At 40.2% G+C, this 12,361-nt stretch overlaps 1 protein-coding gene across 6 annotated transcripts in view; it reads right to left on the bottom strand.

The window, feature by feature from the left end:
* Positions 1-12,361, bottom strand: part of HACD2 (3-hydroxyacyl-CoA dehydratase 2) — a 91,899-nt gene that overhangs the window by 21,354 nt on the left and 58,184 nt on the right. For all 6 annotated transcript variants that reach the window (XM_060150464.1, XM_060150465.1, XM_060150466.1 and 3 more), the window contains one exon: positions 8,767-8,855. In XM_060150464.1, the coding sequence (XP_060006447.1) occupies positions 8,767-8,855 (89 nt within the window). The remainder of the gene's footprint in view (positions 1-8,766; positions 8,856-12,361) is intronic.

Here is a 12,361-nt window from a genome sequence, read left to right as displayed (position 1 = left end):
TAAAGAACACAGCATACCAAGTATACCATATAAATTTCCTTTGGCTACTTTTTTTTTTTTTTTGTGGTACGCAGGCCTCTCGCTGTTGTGGCCTCTCCTGTTGCGGAGCACAGGCTCCGGACGCGCAGGCTCAGCGGCCATGGCTCACGGGCCCAGCCGCCCCGCGGCATGTGGGATCTTCCCGGACTGAGGCACGAACCCGTGTCCTCTGCATTGGCAGGTGGACTCTCAACCACTGCGCCACCAGGGAAGCCCTGCTTTTTTTTTTTTTAAATCACACAGTCATGCACATATGAGATAAAATATATGGAACCTAACTGACTGAAATAAAGAGAATGGTAAATAATATTACACTGAACAACTACAGCTACACTGTCCGATACAGTAAACTCCAGTCACATGTGGCTATTTAAAATTAAATTACATTAAAATTCAGTTCCTCATTCACTCTAACTTCATTTCAAGGGTTCAATATGTGTTCACATACAACTAGTAGCTACTATATCGAACAGCACAGACACAGAACATTTCTGCCATTACCAAAAGTTCCTTTGTACAGTCCTGGGATAGAGGAAATATCCAAAAGAAAAATGCTGGTAACCAACATGTTTCTATCACTATACAGGACTATACAGTTACCCTTTTTGGCTTGAAATAAACACCTGAATTCACTTCACTTTCAAACCATGGGTGAAAACTGGTTTGAGTGTCAAATTCACTTATTGGTAACTCTCCACTGACTGTACAACTTGACAGCACACTTCTATGACACAGGCTTACTTCCCTGCATTATTTATTCTTCAACTCAAGCTGATGACATATAACCAAAGCTGAAACCACTTAGGCTCCCAGCCTGTAAATCTCATCTCAGGTGCTTCTTTGGGAAACTACTATTTTACATGCAAGGTAACCTTTTTTTTCTTTCATCATTCTCATTCCTATTCCATGACAGTTTCCTAGTGCCAAAAGTCAAACATCTTTGTTAATCTCAGGACTCCAAGTATCCAGATTTGGCTCTAAACAGGCTTCCTACTATTTCTAAGTAGCAGCAATTACATATATTAAGATACTACCCAATAGTATGAAAATGTCTTATGCTTGAAGAGGATTCATTCCAACAATGAGCTTCTGTGTCAGAAATTCCATTATCAGAAATAGAAGGAAAAAAAATTAGGAGGAAAGTAGGAGACACCACTGATACATCCAGAACGTCAATTAAATGGGGGAGAAGCGTTTTAGCATAATATTTTAAAAGACTAACTGAACTGTAAATGCACTGGGAAACCCAAGATCTGGAAGTTCTGGGGCAGAGGGAAAGGAAGAAACTAATAGTGCTCAGGCCTGAAAGGCCTGGCCATCTGCAGGGCAGTCTGGACTGGGCAGGCTGGGGCAGGTCTGGCTTTGAGTCCCAGAGGAACCTCATAGAGTGGGGCACTTTCCTTTGGAGCTGACAGGTCAGGCCCTGGCCCTTCCTGCCCTGAATGACATTCCCCCAAATGAAGATAACCGTGCACTCTTCCAGGGAGTTTGTCTGGTTTAACTGCTCCCTCTCGTGCCAGAATTGAGGAATGGGAATGGATGATGTCAGATTTAGCCCTTGGGGTAAGAAAGCAAAAGAAAAGGTCCCGAGAAACTTCAAGTGTGAGGGTGTTTGTGGGGCAGGGTCACCGATGGAGGAGGGTGCAGTGGAGGAGAGCCGAGAGGAGAAAAAGATTAACATTAAACACAAATGAAACTGATTTCCTGATTTTGCTGGGCCTGGAACCTATTCAACTATTAACTGACAAAGGGAGGCTATGTTCTTGTAGGATGTAGTGGTAACACTCATTTGTATGGTTTAAGATGTTTTATTTTATTTTAAACACAACTGACTTAATTATCAAAGAACAGAGTATAATACATTTTGAACAAAGGAATGCCACTGAAGTTTTCCAAGGACTACAAAAGAACTAAGACAATGGGAGAAAGATGCAACATGGAACATCAGAAGTGAGCCTACACTGAACCCAAAAGGATCTAAATATTTTGCAATATTTTGCAATAAAATTTTTACACATGGTTCAAGAAAATGTTGGAAAGGGACAGAAAAACACTGAGGGAAAAACAGACAACCTGATTTTGCCAAAATCACCTATGCTAAATATATTCAATGTCAAAGTGAACCATCCAGCCTTGGGAAAAGTAACACTATCTTTAAGTGTCCATTATTAACAGATGCGGAAGTGGCATTAAAGTACTGCTACAACTGTCTTGGAGTTGTCTAAAGTCTGACAGTGTCTGATTAGCAATCAAATAATGAGGTTTCCCACCTTTAGGAGAGGTGCTAATTTTAAAAGTGAAGGTGATGCAAATCCACCTACAGAAATATTTAAAATAGAAAGTAAGGGAACAGATGGAGTAGGGTGGAGAACTTTAGACATTTAGCACTCAAGGGGCCAAAAGATACTGAATGTCTCCCAATGTCCTTTGCTGAGATGGAACGTCACTGTGGAAATGGCCTGGGCTAGAAGACAGTGGCGTGGCTTCTGGTCCAAGCACAGTACCCAAGGAGGGAACAACGTGCCCCAGATGCAGCCTCTCAGCTCCTCATCTGAATGATATGGATAAGAAGGTGCCCTTCCTGCCTAACCGAAAGCCCATGTTCATGGATGGCCGTTAGGGACAAGGAGCACGTGCAGCCACAGGAAACGTGCTAACAAGAGAAGCAACCTCAAGAGGCAGCAAGAGCATGAGTGCACCGCGAGCCCAGCTGGAGGACCCAGCGGAGAAGGAAAACCTATAATGCAGCACAACAGGAAAAGGATCATGGAGTATCCTCCAGGAAAACAATCGTGGAGTATCGGGGACACCAATGTACTTAGTCCTTTAGCTTCCACAAGAGTGAAAAAGGAGAGGAAAAGAGGAAGAAAAAAAAAAAAACTGTGTGGCATCTATGAAGGAAGTAGCAATCCTTCTGAAGTGAAACTGCTTTATAAGGGGTTTCAGAAGCTGCTCAGCAAAAAACTGCATGCTAGAGACCTTGATTTCTAAACACTGCTGCCTTGTTTTCATGTATTCCCCTCAGTTAATCTCCACAAAAACTCTGTGGGACAGATACCAGTATTACCATGTCACAGATGAGAAAAACAAGGCTCAGAAAGTTGAAGTGCTCTGTCCTAAGCCACAGGGTAAGTGTCGAAGTGCACACTCACCCACTCCTCATGAAAATGATGGCTGTTAAGCCTCCATGTTCTAGAATACTGAATTGGACTTACCTAGAAAATAACAAAAGTGTCCAAGGAAGATGACATTTCTTGAGAAAACCGAAGAAGAGAGATGTTTGTGCAGTATTTCCTTGGGTGGAAATGATAACAATCTACCTGGAATAATGTATGATCTACTTGGTGGCGCTGGCCAGGCAACAAGAAGCACCTGCCCAGGATGGAGCCCTTCCCTCCAACTCGCCCCCCAAACAAATGATGCTTTAGCTTCTTTAATGCCATGGTTTCAAATCTGCCTCTGACTTCAAGGTGGGCCCCTCAAGCTTCCTCTTACATGCAAGTGAGCCTCAGCCCCACAGACACTAGATTTTGGAGAAGGCACCAGAAACTCCACAGTCCCTCCACTTAGCTGGGTAAAGGAACTCCAGGCTTTCATTCTCTAAGAATGAGACTATGGCTCTCAGATTTGGGACAGAGATGGTGAAATTTGGTTAGGTCTCGAGGAAACTAAGCAGAAGTGGGAAGTAAAATCAAGAAAAAAGACGGGCAAATAAAATTACAGCACAACACTACAGTTTCTTAGAGCATTTCTCAAACCTTAGAATTCATCAGATTATCCAAGGAGCTTAATAACAGTGATGATTCTCTGTCTCCACTCCCCAAAATTCTTTATCAAATGTGGGGCGGGACCTGGAAAGTGCATTTTTAAGAAGCTTTCTGGTAATTCTGTTCCAAATAGTCCATAAACCCCAGTATGAAAAATAGTCTTGGAATTTTCATGGAGAAAGACCAACTAATTGGAGAGATTTAATCAGAGTGTCCTAAAATGAGCACTAAAAAACCAGAGAAGCACATGGGCAAAGCGTTGCAGAAAAGCACCCAGGGCCTACAATTGATTTTGTACATTTCACATGTAAACTATCTGAGTGGAGAATCATATGCATGTGGTGTGACAGAACCGCTGACGAGGAAAAGTGCTTCTGGGTCTGAGATGGGGGTTTTCAACTCCACACGGGATGAAGAAAGTATGGTTAGCACAGAAAAATAAGGATGTGTTTACATCACATTTTTAACTGGTGAGAGCAAGTTCTGATGCAGTGGGAAGACTGTGAATTCAGAAGTCTGCTTTTCAACTCTGCCATTTGACAGACAGTCATTTGCCTCTCTAGCTTCCAAACTTTAAATGGAGACTACAACCTACCTCAAGAGACAGTTGTCAAGAGTGGATAATTATAACATATTTTAATAAAGCCCTCTGTAAACTGTAACGCATCAAACAACAACAAACAGCCTAATGATATCTTTATCATAACTGGAGGTTACTAACTTTCTTAAACACTGATGGCAAGCTTTTTGTAGGCATCTTGCTGAGAAGTTAGCAGAGACGGCAGATTAAGTGTTACAGAGCCCAGTGGCATGCCAGAAAGAAGTGGGAAACAGCTGACTGGTGAAATCAGGAGAATTTACGGAGCATTCCAAAGGAATGTGGGCAAACATCCTTTTCTCCAATGGTGGCAAAGGGTGAGGAAGAAAGGAGAGAAGGCTCAGCACTCCAGAGTATAGTCTATTTTACACAAATTACCGCTGGTAAGGTGTCAAAGGTGTTTGTTGCACTTAGGCTAAAGTCAGCGAGAGCCCAGCAACTTCTTACTCAACCGCTGCCCATGCCCTGGGACTTCTGCTCCAAGAACATGGCGATCTTACACTAAGAACTCCGGAGAGGATGTGTGTGGGCTTCTCCAAAGAGGGCTGGGCCAGGAAAAGGGACAGTGGCCTACCTGTGTGTCCAGGAATCTGGGGCTTGGCTTAGCTACTTTTGGACAAGGAAGAATATGTGCCTTGTGGACTTGTCTGTTTCTGAAGGGGGGTCATAGTGAGGGACAGAAGGTGGCATCTCCCACTGCAATTCACTCTGAAAAATGTCAATCTTTTTTCAGTTCAATGAGGAGACAAAGACACAGACCCAAACAGAGGGTGAGGGGAACAAATGCCCATAGAGGCCTGATGTGGCAGTAGCAGTGGGCAGCCTGGCTAAGGAATGGGAAAGAAGCCAGTTCAGTTCTGGAGGTCAGGTGGGAAAACTGGAAAGGAAACAGGTTAGCTAGAATTTCTGATTCCCTCCTGTATCCCTCAAACCCTATGTCCCACCCTGAGCTTGTCTGTTTTACCAGAAGTCTTACTTTGCTTATATAAAAAGTCCATTTAAAAGGAAAGAAGTGGGAAGGTTATTTGCTCTGTTAGGTCAAGAAAAAGCTTTTGAGCATAGAGACATTTTTTCTTTAATATACTGCTCATCAAGGTGTCCTGCTAGTGATGGTGGGTCCTTATACATCATTAAAGAAAACCATCTGATCACCTTTTAGTTCTATGATATACCTGGTGACATCTACATGACTAGCATTCCATGCAGTAAAGAATTATAATGACAAGTAAGGATGCATGTCCTAACGGGCGTCTTAAAAGAAAATATACCTCAAATATGAAAAAAGTAGTATCTAGTCTTAAAAGGTATACAGGCTATACCTTAGTACATCATGTACAATTACAGAAAACAGGGGAATGAGCATAGAAAATATAAGCAGGCCAGAGAGGGTGGAACAAGAGTCCAAATCCAAACATAATGCTATGAAAATGAAGAACCTGTGTCCACTTTAGAGGGAAATATGATGTAAAAACAAACTGAGAATGAAAGTAGAGTACTGTGAAAAGAATTTGAACATTACTATGAGAAAGTGATATATATTTTATGAAGCAGTTATTTCTGAGGTCAATTTCCCTATGCATTGGTTATGTGATTCCCACCATTAAAATAAACAAAGCTGGATATAAAGAAAATACAGATATTTTAAAGATGTTTCGGTAAAACAGAAGAATGGAAGTTTAACAGGGAAGCCATATGTAATGTTGTATAGAACAAACTGAATTATAGCTAACACGAAACTCTACGGCAGGAAAAATAGTCTTTGGCCAAGAGAAGGGGCTGAGGAACAGGTCACAGACAGCAGACTGGCCTCTGAAACGCCACAGCAACAGCTATTAGCTATTAGCAACTTGGGGTGGGGCAGGAGGGAATCTACTGCCATAAACAAAACGATGAATGGGTTCTTTTCAAAGAAAAGGGGAATGAGGAGAAAAGAAGTGTGATCTTGGAACAGCAAATACTATTTACGTGAGAAAGGAGTAAGTCAATTAATCAATAGGGTATGTGTGAAAAGAAGAGGACCCAAGAGGTGACAGAAAGACAATAAAATTTACTACAGTCCTAAGAAAATGATATGTTAACAATAGTAGAAATTGGGTAAGTTTGGTTGCAGAGAAACAATTATGAATACGCAAATCTAACAAGCATATAACTTAAATTACTGTAAGGCTCAAATATGACACTACCTGTGAAACCATCTGTTAAATGTCAAGTCTGTGCATCTGTCAGGCAGGAGGTTACTGAGGGCAATGGCCAGGTCAACATAGCTGTAATCCAGAGACATTTAATAGCTTTCTAATCCAAGCTGTCTTCCTGCTCTGCCCAGGAAATCCTGGCAAATGTCGGTAACAGCAATATGGTAACAACTGCTTAACTTGAACTGTAATCATTTTTGATTTATCTGTCTGTCTACCATCCCGTTTGTCAGAAGTGCTAATAAGCAGAGGAGTGTTTTTTTTTTTTTTTTGCGGTATGCGGGCCTCTCACTGTTGTGGCCTCTCCCATTGCAGAGCACAGGCTCCGGACGCGCAGGCTCAGCGGCCATGGCTCACGGGCCCAGCCACTCCGCGGCATATGGGATCCTCCCGGACTGGGGCACGAACCCGTGTCCCCTGCATCGGCAGGCGGACTCCCAACCACTGCGTCACCAGGGAAGCCCGAAGAGTGGTTACTGAAGCAGAGCAGAGGAGAAGCAGAGGTCGTGAACAACCCATCACCTGGAACATTAGCTCCTGGACACCTAGGGTCTGACTCTACTGGCAAACTGATTAAACACTCCAGAGTTGAAAACACTCTATCTTCATTTAATTATCGAAAGTACATAATTACCTGTTTAAGAATATAAATGAGTTACTATTAGGAAGAAAGTTTAAGTCACTTAAGACTATTGGGAAATTAAAAATTCGGGTTGCTGGTTAAAATGGAAAGGACAGAGTGTATACACAAAAGTAAAGGAGGAAGAAATACAGGTTAAAAATGATTTACAGAAAGAACTTTGAAACCAATGAAAACAATAACTTTTCCTGACTCCAGAAACAAGAATGAGGTCAAGGGGCAATATGCTACATTAGGATTTACTTGCCTGTTTTTGACTTTTTTTTTTGTTTTAAGAAATGTGATTACTCTAAAAAGTGATTATGTAAAAGTATGAGATTGTTTTACATTCTTCCTACACAGAAAGTGTAGACAGACATCTTCAAGGAGTGCAAGAGCTTAAAAGAAAAAGTCTGTGAATCTATAACAGGAACAATAACTTAGCTTAGTCAATTTTGCTTAAAAACTCATTAGCTATGTGCATTTTTCTGTATGTATATTATACACCAATAACAAGTTAAAAAATCATTAGTTAAAATACAAATGAAACTGTCTAAGTAAATTCTGAAAAACAAAATGTTTTGACAGGGATTTCAGAGTAACAGAAGACAAAGAAAAAACCAGAATAATGCTAAGGGATTAGCACATTTCATGAGGCTAAAGAACCCAATAATGCTGGTGATAAGTTACTGGGACTGGAAACCTGAAAACTGAATCTTCCTGGTGGCTACAGGTACTCTTCCTCACGATGACATTAGCAAGTAATAACTGACTTTTAAAAAGCCAAAAACATACTAGAAAACAATTCTCTTCCCTGATACCAGAAAATGAAAGCTTAGTTGTGGATTTACACCCATGGTAAATCCCTCCAGTTCTTACAAGAAGTATCCCTGGGCCTGCCTGGGTATCCACCACCCCAGACCCCCAGCAGAGGGTATCCACCACCCCAGACCCCCAGCGGAGGGTATCCACCACCCCAGACCCCCAGCAGAGCGTATCCACCACCCCAGACCCCCAGCAGAGCGTATCCACAGATCCCTGGGCCTGCCCAGGTATCCACCACCCCAGACCTCCCAGAACTACTAGACTCAGCACACTTGGGAATTCCATTAACCCTGGTGGGCTGGGTGGAAACAAGTTTGTTTCCCGTGGTCCTACAAAGATTGGACTGTTCTGGGAATGCATTAATGTCTCTCACTTCCACAACGGTCCCACTACAAGGATGAAGATGTCCAGAGTTTATGGTGCTGGATCCAAACAAGAAAGCAGAAAAATATAACTGAGGTGCAGACCACATCCATACCAGCCCAATCTCCAAGGGAACTGAGAGTTCAGGACTTTGTGTAATAAGTCTTCTCTTCACAACACTGCATATTTGGAGTATGTTTCCCACTAGTAACCCAATTCCTACAGTACGAGGGATTTTTATCTGGGCTATACTGATATGACCTGGAGTTCCATCTTTAGCCATAACACATATGTGAGAAAGAAAAGTTGACTAACATTTGTTAAAGCTGATAGTATTTTATTTTTGTCAATTTAAACACTTACCTCTTTGACGCTATGTGTTACTGCCCATATTAAAAAAACTCTTGACATCACCTGGAAAGAAGTCAGGACAACAGAAGATGGAACAATTCCTGAAAGAAATTTTAGGATGGGTAAATAAATGTATTGTACTAGTTTCAAAATGTAACAGATTTTCTAAAACATCCAAATTTTAATGTTTAAAGCCAAAACTATCATAAGCAACTGAAACTTATCTACATTGCTATATAGACTATGTTTTTCTATGTAGTCAATATTAAAACTTTTTTCCTCCCTCAAAACAATAAAATTGTTAATGGCAATAGCAAACCACAGAATCTAGGTACCTTTCGTAGGCCTTTCAAAACCACTTATACAGGTAGAGAAAATAAAACCACTGCTTAACCTTTAAAATTAGACATTGAAAGTTCCTTTTACAATACGCGTTTCAAAAATGAACAGGCAACTATGGAAGGAAAATCAATGGTATTTGTGTCACTGGAATATTGGAAGCTCCTGGATATCAGACTTGATATGATATACTATCTGATGGTTAAATTGGCATCTTTTATAACCCACTTGAAGATTCTGCCAACAAGTGGACAAAATCAAAGTTTATATACCATTTCTTCTCACCTTGTTCTTAACAGTAAGCATTGGTACAATTATCTTCACAATGTTCTCAAGTTATAACACTGGAATCATGTTTAGTTATTTCAGATAATCATCAAGTTCTGCTAAGTTTACATTTCTTTGGCTTCTCCCTTCAGTTCCTACAACCACAATCTAGAGACCAGCCACCACCATTATATAAAATTCTTCCCTCCTTTAATTCATCTTAAACCCAGCAATAAGTCATTATCTGAAAACATTCTCCTATCTTTGTTAACTTTACACTGGCAAGGAACTGCTACAAAAATAAAATCTGGAAGCAGAATTATGGGTATGCAGTCCAGCAGCCTCTCCACCATTTCTCACTGGTCTTACCGCTACCAGCAACTAGACTTAACAACTTTCCGGACCTGTCAAGTTGCACGTGGGCAACTCCACACCTGCCAGGAACCCCTCATGACGGGTTGTAAATTCTTCTTCCGCTTTAAAACTAACCTCACCTTCAATACATTCAGTGGACTATCCCTGATCAATTTTCATTCTTCTGAGCCCTCTAAAATACACTCAGACTTCTAGACATTTATATAGTTGGACAAACTACAACTTGCCAAAAGACCATGTGCAAATCATATAAAGCTCTATAGGTTTGGCTATGAAAGAAAATTATATCTTAGAATGAGTTTTAAAGAAGATCTGGGCTTTGAAGAGGTAGGATTTGGTTCTCAAAAGCAAGTAAAATGGACATGTCAAGCACAATGCTTGGCATATAAAGATGCTCAATAAACCTTTGTAGAATGAATAAAAGAAAAATATAAATGTATGGACATATAAATCAATGGAATAGAACTGAGAGTCCAGAAATAAACCCTCACATTTACAGTCACTTGATTTTCAACAAGGGTGCCAAGACAAGTCAATGGAAAAATATTTATTTTTCAACAAATGGTGCTGGGACAATTGGATATCTACATGCCAAAGAATGGAGCTGGGATACTTTCTTACATCATATATAAAAAGTTCCTCAAGACGGATCAAAGACCTAAATGTAAGAGGTAAAATTATAAAACTCTTGGAATAGAGTTATTTACATAGATGTAAATTTTGTGACCTTGGATTAGGCAATGGTTTATTAGATATGATACCAAAAGCACAAGAAAAAAAAAAGGGCTTTATCAAAATTAAAAACTTATGTGCTTCAAAGGACACCATCAAGAAAGTGAAAAGAAAACCCCCAGGTAAGAGAAAATATCTACAAATATATATAAGAAAATATATACAAAATATATAAAGAACTCATAATTCAACAATAAAAAAAACTACCCCATCTAAAAATGGCAAAGAATTTGAATAGACATTTTTCCAAAGAAAATATGCAAATGGTCAATAAGCACATGAAAAGGTGCTCAGCATCATTAGGGAAATGCAAATTCAAATCATAATGAGATACACTTCACGCCCACTATCATTAAAAAGACAGATGATAACAAGTGGAGATGTGGAGAAGCTGGAACACTCAAGCATTGCTGATTGGATTAGAAAATGGTGCAGACACTCTAGAAAACAGTCTGCCTCAAAATGTTAAATACAGAATTACCCTATGACCCAGCAATTCCACTCCTAGGAATATATATACCCAAGAGAAATGAAAACATATGCCCACAGAAAAACTTGTACATGAATGTTTGTGGTGGTATTCATATTAGCCAAAAAGTGGAAATATTAAAAATGTCCATCAACAGATGAATGGATAAATAAAATGTGGCAAAGCCATATAATGGGACATTAGAAATAAAATAAATAAAAAGTAATAAATAATAAATAAAAGGAAATGAAGTAATGATACATGCTACAATATTAATGAACCTTAAAGCATTATGCTGAGCGAGGAAGCCAGTTACAAAAGATTACATGTTGTATGATTCAATTTACATGAAATGTCCAGAGTAGGCAAAATTATAGAGACAGAAAGTAGATTAGTGGTGACCTGGGACTGGAAAGTTAGGAAGAAAATGGAGAGTGACTGCCAATAGGTACAGGGTTTCTTTTCGGGGTGATGAAAATGTTCTAAAATTGATTATTGTGATGGTTGCATAACTGTAAATACTGAACTGTACATTCTAAATGAATGAATTGAATGATATGTGAATAAACCTTTTATTTAAAAATATGTACGAATGAAGTACAGAGCCTGATGATATAATATGTAATACTGCCAAAGAGGCTAATTAGTGAGTCAAACATTAAGTGTATATACTTAGCCAGATCGCATTTCAATTAAGAAAAACTAAAAAAGATTGACAAACAAAAAGTTTTCCTAAATGAGTTATTAAGCACTTGCCACTCAAGGAAAGATCACCACTCTTTCTAGCTTTTTTTTTTTAACGCAAAGGCCAGCTCATCACATAAAAACATGATTTTTTTTTCCTTTTATTTCTGCTCTTTCTTTTTTTACCACTGAAACAATGGGCTAGACTGCTAACGGTCTGAGCAGTGCTCCAGGGTTGCTGCTATATTTGGGTAGGGATCAAAAAAGTCCAGGATCTGGGGGCTTCCCTGGTGGCGCAGTGGTTGAGAGTCCGCCTTGCCGATGCAGGGGACGCGGGTTCGTGCCCCGGTCCGGGAAGATCCCACATGCCGCGGAGCGGCTGGGCCCGTGAGCCATGGCCGCTGAGTCTGCGCGTCCGGAGCCCGTGCTCCGCAACGGGAGAGGCCACAACAGTGAGAGGCCCGCGTACTGCAAAAAAAAAAAAAAAAAAAAAAAAGGTCCAGAATCTGGTCCTCAGATTTCCAAGTTCAAAAATCTAATTTTATGCCACTCACGAGCAAGAACTAGGCTCTTGGGAGACTGACTCATTAGTCAAATCCCAGTTATTAAACCAAAATGTCAATTTATTCACTTGTAATAAAGGCACAGCCTTTGTAATTACTAAACGTCTGGGATTTTAGAGACCGTCATCTAGGGGTGCTTTTTTCTGCTGTCAAAATCAGAATGCTTTGTAAGTGTGAC

The sequence above is a fragment of the Lagenorhynchus albirostris genome, chromosome 5 (genome assembly GCF_949774975.1).
Source record: "Lagenorhynchus albirostris chromosome 5, mLagAlb1.1, whole genome shotgun sequence".
Lineage (NCBI taxonomy): Eukaryota > Metazoa > Chordata > Mammalia > Artiodactyla > Delphinidae > Lagenorhynchus > Lagenorhynchus albirostris.
Note: the sequence above shows the minus strand (reverse complement) of the source record. Positions and strands in the feature narration are given on the sequence as shown.